Source organism: Botryllus schlosseri, chromosome 11, assembly GCF_051294905.1.
Source record: "Botryllus schlosseri isolate E-star chromosome 11, Bs_hap1, whole genome shotgun sequence".
NCBI classification, from domain to species: Eukaryota; Metazoa; Chordata; class Ascidiacea; order Stolidobranchia; family Styelidae; genus Botryllus; species Botryllus schlosseri.
Genome location: NC_137246.1, coordinates 9,164,277 through 9,173,539, shown reverse-complemented (window position 1 = coordinate 9,173,539; position 9,263 = coordinate 9,164,277). Strand labels below are relative to the sequence as shown.

Genomic DNA, 9,263 nt, shown 5'->3' with positions numbered 1-9,263 from the left:
TGGATCTGCACATTAAATCAAACGTGTCAAACAGGGGGAATCGAGTGGGGCAGTTGGTTAAGATGCCATGGTCACGACACCAATGGAAGTAGGTTCGGGCACCATCTTCCGTGTGTCGGGAGTTTATCTGGGCTCCTCTTCGATAAGATCACTGTAATAGATGAAAAGCCCAGCGTGAAGGTGAGCCGAGCCAAATGTCGGCGGTAGAGACGAAGATACGGGCGCATAAAAATCGAGAGACACCGATGATGCAAGAGTGCGAACGGGAAAGTCATCCGAAAGATTACGAAAAGCAAAGACCACGAACAATACTAGTTACTGTCGTTGTGGACATGCCTTTAATAGGCGAAAAGCACCACTCGAATATGAATATTTGAGATGACATGACTTGACTTGGGTCAATATTTTTGGTGATTCGAAATGATAGGTGAATCGAATTTAGTGACTTCATCCCAAGACCGAAATACTGCCAATCGCCATACACGGCATATTGACTAAATATGTGAGTCCATGAGCTGCTGCTAGATAATTTTTGAAAGGGGTTTGTACTGACTTGTGTTCACGACGATTATATGCCTGATTCCGTGACTGTAGCAAAAGATTGGGAATCACCGCTCTACAATAAATACTCTATTATCTTAAACTAGATTACGGAAATCTTAGGAACTTACGTTGCAGTCATCAGTATTTGACGTCGAATGATGTAATTGGCGGAACGAACCGTTGTTGTTTTTCTCGGTGGTATGAATGTAAAGTAGTTGAAAAGGCATGATTATGATTGCGTTGGATGGACATAATTTCGGATAAACCATCTCATGGAGGGCTGTGGTTACTGCAGGCTTCATTGCTGTGATCGACCTACGCAATTTACAAATATAGTATATATTTTCATGCTCCTTTGAATTAGTCATTTTCTCAACAGGATGTCAGTGTAATGATGCTTCTGCTCATGCAGCCATTTTGGCTGTAATGATTAGCCCCGAAGAGTATTCAAATCACACTTCGTGGTGTGACTGATTTAGCAAAAAACGTATAAATATAGCTTCAACTGGCTCTGAAAGTTACAGGAACGCAAGATTGATTATAGTTGTGGATTCCGGGTTTCTCCAATAACGTTACAACGGTGAGTTGCTCTCTTTTGCTATTCAAGAAGTGTACATCATCGACACTTGGCGCAACAGCAAAGACTTGAGTGTGGTATCGTTATCGTTGTCTATTAGATGAAATTTCTGGTACCAGCACTGTTGATGATCGCATTCTGCATCGTGATTCAAGACGTAAACGCATGGGGAAGAAGAAGACGGAGGGGTAAAAGTGGTTGGTTTAAAAAAACAGTTAAAAAGGTCGGGGGATGGTATAAAAAGCACAAGTGAGTAACTGACTGTGCAATATTTTTACCCATATTTTTACATAAGGATGATGCTAAATTCCAGGAATAACCGTATTTGACAGTGTGTGGCCGTCCATGTATGTATAATTTGTAACAACTAAAAGTTTGCTAACGAATTGATTTTTTCACACAGGAAAACTATTCATACCGTTGGGGGCGCAGCATTGAAAGTGGCAGCAGCATGGAAAAAAGACGCTAAAAATGAGCTCGCCAGTCTTGCACATCTCAAAGAAAATGTAAGTCTCCTCGACAGCATATCAGGAATTGAAAGCGGTGATGTCGAGACTTATCAATAAAACTCTACATCGGACTACAGGAGACAATTATTACCACCATATATCACTGAATAGATTTGTTGAAAATATTTACGTGCAAAGTCAGTAGCGATAATGATGATTTTCCTATTCCCTATTTCCGTTAGTCCACTTGAGTTCAAGTAGTTTACTCCACTAGGCCTATATAAGGTCAATTAGAAACACATTTCACGGGACGAACACTATTCAAATTGGCAATTCTTCACGGTCCACAGATCGCACACTCCTGTTCTAAAGGTTTACTGCATCCGTTAAATTAGCAATCAATAGCGAGATAGCGTGGTGGTGGTGTGTTCCCCCGGCTGCAACATAAATGAGTAGCTAGTCCGACCAGCTCTAGAATCCCTAACTACGCGTTGAGGTTTATCTAGCCTCCTTCTCGTCATGTCATCCGCGAAAGCGGTGTCACAAAAGCCTAGAATGAAAGCGGGCGAGCTTAATCTCGACAGCTCAGGAACCATGAAAATAATGTTGACCTGGAGCAAAAATGACCATTGACCTATGTAGTCGAGTTACGAAGTTACAGCGTGTGGCCCATTGAAAAACGTTCCTTTCGAATTATATAATCTATATACTCACGCCCACAATATCGGCGATGTATTCGACTTTATACGTCACATTTAACGGCGCAAAAAGCTTTTGTTGCCAAAAGCATCATTCATGATTGTACACATAATAGTCGTAGCGCCATGAGTAGCCTAACAAAAACAACAACATCCATGAAGTTCTATATTTTCATGCCACATAGGATCGGGACGAATACGATGGCGCGTTGCAGCAGATTCGCTTAGATGTGGAGGAGGAATTCCCAGAGACAGACGCCAGCCAGGTAGTAGCGACTCTGGATGAATTGATTAGCATGGATCCTGGTAAGTCGAACATATGCTTAACGTGGAGAAGGACATCAAATAAGCTTACAACTTTTAAATCACAGACGAGCGCGCGCATGTCATGCACAGCTTCGACGTTGAGGGTAGCCACCAATATGACTTCGAGTTTCTGGAAGACTTGTCTGAACCAACCGCCGACATGGACTAAAGAAGCCCACCGTTTCTGTTTTTCGCAGCAACCGTCTCTGATTCACCTACTATCATGCAATTATTCAGAAATGATTAAATATATGTGCTCGGTGTATGTTGTTCATTGTTTTGTTAAGTAGAGTTGCCGTCCTTATGGTCACATCCTTCTAATTGGTCAATCAACGCGATGTTAGAGACCGTGGGAGATTAAGGTGCGGTGTATAGACCAGTGTCGTAACTTTGGAGACCGCGCGATATAAAGGTCAAATATAGATCAGTGACCTTCCCACTGTCTCGTGTTGGACAGAAGAAAAATGTTAGCTTCTCGTTAGTCTGCTTGGATGTTATCAAACTAAAGATTCGACTTACCTACCATGAGCAATCGACCATGAAACCTCGAGTGGAGAGTAGAGTAACGTTATATTTACAACAGCCAGAACTTAGCTCTAGATATCCCTGTTATCCATGCATGAGAATTGGAATTGATTTCTTCCTCCAACGGCTTTGCGACCGTTGATAGGTAATGCAGCAATCCAGTCCGATTTAGTGTTACAATGAGCAAACAATTGCCGCGACGCAAGCTACTCATAACCAGAGGTGGTCAAAGTAGTCAAAAAACTATTCAAGTAGAAGTAGACGTAGCGACGAAATAATCTACTCAAGTACGAGTAGAAGTACTTCTTTCATAAGCAGCCTAAAACTACTTGAAGTAGAAGTAGAATTTACTGACTTTAAATCTACTCAAGTAAGTAAGTAGTTGTGAAAGCGATCGTAATTCGTTCGCATGGACTGTCAAAAGCTGCAAATTGAGGTATGCGGAAGGTGTAGAGAGCTTGATTCATATTGATGCATGCCAGGAAATGTTAATTTTGACAGAATAAGCAGTCGTCCACACCATGCGATGTAAATGATAAGATTGATATGGAAATGCGATACTAATTCTTTGTTTACTCGAACACCCCGTTTTAGAGAATATCATGGCATGGCGCCCTCCCCCATATTACAAGGCCCTTAGCTCAGTCGAAGAGCAATATTGAGAAGTTGTGTCGGATAAGGCTTTAACACTTTGCAAGATTAGTATACGTCAAATAAAAATATTGCAGATCGTAAAAATGCCTTATAGTGTATAGCTTTATTTTCGGAAAATACTATGCATTACTACACTTGCTTCTATATTAAAACATGTACGTTTTCCAAACAAAAGAACTCAGACTATAATTAGGACTCAACGTATAATACTCGTAATTGAAAGAAAAATACTTATACTACTTCTAAAAAGAGAAAAATATATTTCATGTCTTTTGTCAACGAAGGTGGTCTGGTAAAACAGGTCTAACGTTAAAAAAAAGTCAAAGTCCACTTTTCCAGATTAGGACAGGTCATGGGCTGCTAGGTATGATGGGTTATTGCTAGATTGCGAAACGATAGTTTCGAACGTTATGTGATGAAATATTCACTGTGATGAAATATTTGGTATGCGCAACAATGCGGTGTGAACGGAACCACGCAATCCGGTATCTAAATTATATTCAGCAATACTTTCGTTAAAACATATTTGTCACTTCATATCTACTGAACACGAAGCGCAACGAAAATTCTGGGTATTACATGACTTTTATGAAAATTAAAAGTTGGTAATACGTGAAAACAGCCACGAAATTCCTCAGGCTATCTTCCTTATTGGGGGATTAAACTATTTCTACTTGACAAACTGAAAATAGTGAAAAGTAAGTAAGTAGTTCACAAAATATTACGAAGTAGAAGTAGCGATAAAATATCTACTTGAGTAAGTACCAGAAGTAGAGTAAAACTATTTGAGTACTTAGAAAAATAGAAGTACTTCATTACTGACCCCCTCTGCTCATAACTAGGGCTGGGCCAAATCGAGTACCTGAGTGATTCGATTCAGAATCACGTATTATGCTTCGAGTCGAGTCGAGAATTCTAGAATCACTCATTATGACGTCATAACATACTGTAATATGTAAAAGTTCAAATATCTACCTTTTATGATACCACAAAGAATATAATGCCCGTTATTCATCACAACTTTGGTATTTTTTTGACCTTATACTGTGGGAGGTTCATGCCTTCGGAAATGTGTTTCCAGTAACGGTCGTAGCTTTGTACTATATGTTTCGTATGCTGAGATACGGCCAATCAAGGCTTCAAGGCTTCCACAGTGGAAAATATTCTCGAAACCATCAATTCTCGTTGATAAAATAACTTTCAGTAGCGAGGAGCTTATAATTTCAGTACTGAGAAAAATCGTTTTTTGCTACTCGCCTCGAATCATTAAAATAATTACTCGATTCAGATTCGAGTACTCGAATCATTGTGCCTAGCCTTACATAACCTCGTGTTCGACGTAAAATGTTCGCGCAATCTCGTTTGTAATCATGTGTTACGTATATTGATTCTTGTCTGCATTATTAGTGGCGAGAAAGCGTGGTGTTCCACAGCTGCAACACTAAGATCATCTGGAATGCATTACCACAACATATCCGTGAATTCCCTTACAATAGATTTATTTCCTACCATCGTTTAATTTTTCTTTTTTCTTTTCCTTTTTTAACTAACATTTTCACAGCCAGGCTGCATAGAGACAAGTCTACCTGTTTGATGTGGGTGTGATCAAACTAGTTGACCTTCAAGGTCGTATCGATCATTCCTATATCTGATATCGAATACTGTACAAGCATATTTTCTGTACCACCATCATTGCCGTCTGTTTGTAATGTATTTTGGTTGGATGAAAAAATATAGACTCTCTCTCTCTCTCTCTCAATAAGTTGTGGACTCGAGTCCAAGATCGACTCAAGTGTTCTAGGTTTATCTCTAGGCTCATTCTCGTCATTTGATCCCTGTAAACATTCAAGTCGAAATACATACAATTTCTACTGAATCAATACTAGTTAGCCCTCTTGTTTACCGGACCCTGACATATCGATCTCGCCTTCCTACACATGTCACCTTTTTTGTCACCTGTCGTTTTATATTAGGCTATCTTCTTTCAGAATACTTTTCAATCAGACTCGTTCTGACATCGCCTAGGCCAGGTGTGTTTCTGGTTTCGAAGACTATATACTTCAAGTCGTTTCAACACCATCCTATCTTTCATTGTATCGCAGTCTTGTGGTGTACTGAAATGATGAAAATTTTAGCAATAAATTGAATTGTATTGAAAATGGTGTCTTAAATATGCCCAGAAGTGGGCCGTGCTACAAGTCGGTAGCTACGGAATCAAATTAAAGAATATCGGGACTTGTGTAAATGACCATCTCAGTCGAACAACACCACAAATACCACTAAAAAACGACGCACTGTGAGTTGAATAACGCACAATGACATTTGGATGAAAAGTAGGTCGCGAACAGAAAAAGTTTGGGAAGCACTGGTTTAGACTATATTCAGGGCCGTGCAGTCTTATCTGTAAATTGTAAAGAGTAAATTACATTGGTAATATAGGCTGTTAAGTGATTGTGTTATTACACTAGGCTACGTTGGAGCTCTAACTTGGTGAAATAGCCTTGCTGTTGTGCTAGCTTCGCTGGCAGAGGTCTTAGCCGAGTGTATATGCATTTTGCTGTATGCTTTTCCTCATACTGCCGAATGAAATTATATTCCTTAAAACACGGAGACCTGCTCGGCTCCCATCATAAACCAAGAAGACCGGTTCACGGCCGACTCCAGTAAACAAATATTTAGTGCTCCAGATCTTATTGAAATGTCGGCCTTCATTCGCACCTACCATAGTACCATTGCATGACACAACACAACACCGTCTGTGAGTGAGGATGACCGTTAATCACGTGCGCTCATTGCATTATTTTACGAATCAAGATTTGGAAACCTATGACGTAACAGTTGAAAGCACAGACTTTGTAATTCAAACGTAACAGTAGCAACGAACCATATTTGAACTTCAATATGGAAACCGTGACTTGTATCTTCAATTGCTACGGCATACCTTGCTATATTGGCTTTATTTTGAACCTGGAACACTCATACAACGCACGTAGGGTTCGGTTAGTTGTATAGTACAGTACTTTCGATACCATACCATTCAACAAAGACTGCATACTGTAACACGCTCACGCTCCCGCATATATGATTAAAATAATTATTATCCATCAACGCAACTGCGGAACTGTCAAGGAATAAGCGTCTTTACTTTTTTCTTCGTTTACTTGGGTGAGCAATGCCACTATTTCTGCTAAACTTTTCTGTACTAATCTGTTCTACAAGATGCACGCAATTATAACCCCGATTAAAGCGACTATGAAGCTGCTACGGCCGTGTATGAGTTTATTGTCGATTGTCGTCACTACAAGGATAGCCAAGTCATTGTTTTACTATAATCACTCAACTTGTGGTAAAACGAACGAAGTAGGGCCTACTGTACATTGTGCCATATAACCTATCGATAGGAATTGCGAGCCTGTGTTTGAATTAAGTGGAAAATTGTCCGTATACGTGTATAATTATTACTTGTGTACCCTTCCTGAGCATTTTGGACGAATAAAGTGGTTGTCCGTGTAATCTGGTGTTCGAATTAGGCGGATTCGCGGTACTGATTTCCGCACTGACGTGCAGTAATAGCATTTGAGATAGCTAATCACTCGAGCAAGTTTTTGCAACTTTTTTAACAGCTTCCGACAGCTTCCAAGATACTCAGAATCTATGTACTATGATGTTTTCAGCTGTTTGGAGGGATTTTATAGTGCAACTTTTTGCAACTTTTCTCTATTTTTCATGCCAATTTTTACTGCAATGTTTATCAAATTTTACAAAAAATGTAAAGGGGTCATTTAAAAAACATGCTATAAACTATTTCTAGTTTGGTTCTATTCTCTCTGATTGGCATAAGAAATAGCTATATGATGGGTTTTCTGCGTCTCGTTGTTATCTGTGACTCAATGGCTTGCAAGCCAGAAGTCCAACCACCCCTGCGAAGCACGACTGTGCCCGAACAATATGTAAATTTATCGCTTCATTAGTTATGTCGTATAAATTTGAGATAGTTTCCCATTTCACGAACGTCCATGCGAGACCGCCTAAAAGGATATTTTTGCTGGGTCACCTTTTTCAGGCTATTGATTTTGTTAGTCGCCAAGTGTGAGTTTTTCTGCAATACCTTGGGTCTAGTTTGCAGGCGATCTAGGGGGTTTGGGGTGTGGTATTTGACTTGTTTTAGAGGGAGGGTGGATTACACAGTCAACATATATTTTTAGGCAGACAAAGTAAGATGGTTTTGTGGTGATCTTAAGGGTACTGATTTCGAATGTGACCTTAGTTTTTTCAAATTCGCTCTTGTTTTGGAGAGGGCTATTTTGACCAAAATCTCCCCTTTTTGCTGTAATGGCTGAATAGAAAATCGGCTCAGTCGTACTATAAAGTTTAGAAATTCAATCTTCTTGTTATTTATACACACTGAATACTCTTTTAAATCAAAATACAGCAACAGCACTCTATTTAGGGGTATTAGATTTATCATAGTTATAGACTTTCACGGATATCATGTAGATAGATAGACTTCAGTCATGTATATAAGTATCTACTTAGATACTCGAATAATGAGGCATTAATTCAATCAGTTTTATGTCAACCACCTATTGTAAATTTGAAATAGTCTGTTGGAATATAATATTATTCCTTTATTTCAAAGCACAATTCTTTTTTCTACGATTTTCGCCTGTAAGCAGTAGTATAGGAGATTGGTCGTGACCTGGCAGGCGCTCTTATGGGCGGGGTGGTGACCTGCCTGAAAACCTGGGGTGATTACGCCACCCTTTTAGGCCCCCCATGTAGTGGGGACCTGCCATTGTCTGCCACGGTTCTGTTATTCGTTACTTATTACTTAATAGTTAATATTCTTATTATATCTCACTCGTGAAATCCAGTTCCGCGCCAAACTACCAAAATATTGCCATGTGAGCAATCGGTATGTCTGTAACAGCAAGTCACGAGAAAAGGCTATGTCTTAGGTGTTATCTTGCGAGCGATCGTAGGATTCTAGAATTATTTAACACCTTTTTGAATAAGCGGTAACTTCGCAAAGGATTAGGGTGAGAGCAGAAATAAGTGACAATTTGTTGGTATTCAAGTCCCGCCGGTGGTGGTTCTGTTATTCGTTACTTACTAAATCTTACTAGCGAAATCCAGCTCTGCGACAAACTGATTACCAAAATAGTACCTTGTGACAGTGTTGGGATCAAGTCACTACCTTCGAGTCACGAGTCATTTCGAGTCATTGCACATTTTGACTCGAGTCAAGTCAAGTCAATCGATTTTCGAAGGTGACTCGAGTCAAGTCAAGTCACTCAATTTTTGGAAGTGACTCGAGTCAAGTCAAGTCAAGTCAAGTCAAGTCAAGGACGAGTCAAGTCACAATTCAAGTCAAGTTGCCTTTTCCAGGTATGAAGCATGATTAGCTTACGTCATTGCATTTTGCTGGCTGTCTAAAATACAGGTTGAGTGGTCATTGATTTCGAACCGATGAACGAATATAGAGTTAAATATACACGCAAGAAGCCGCTG

At 39.7% G+C, this 9,263-nt stretch overlaps 1 protein-coding gene across 1 annotated transcript; it reads left to right on the top strand.

The window, feature by feature from the left end:
- Window positions 1–965: 965 nt before the first annotated feature.
- Window positions 966–2,838, top strand: LOC145451090 (uncharacterized). The gene is made up of 5 exons (XM_080329581.1): window positions 966–1,123; window positions 1,221–1,369; window positions 1,524–1,626; window positions 2,453–2,573; window positions 2,639–2,838. Exons 2-5 carry the CDS (start codon window positions 1,221–1,223, stop codon window positions 2,740–2,742), a joined length of 477 nt encoding a protein of 158 aa, XP_080185707.1. The 5' UTR covers window positions 966–1,123; the 3' UTR covers window positions 2,743–2,838.
- Window positions 2,839–9,263: the final 6,425 nt, after the last annotated feature.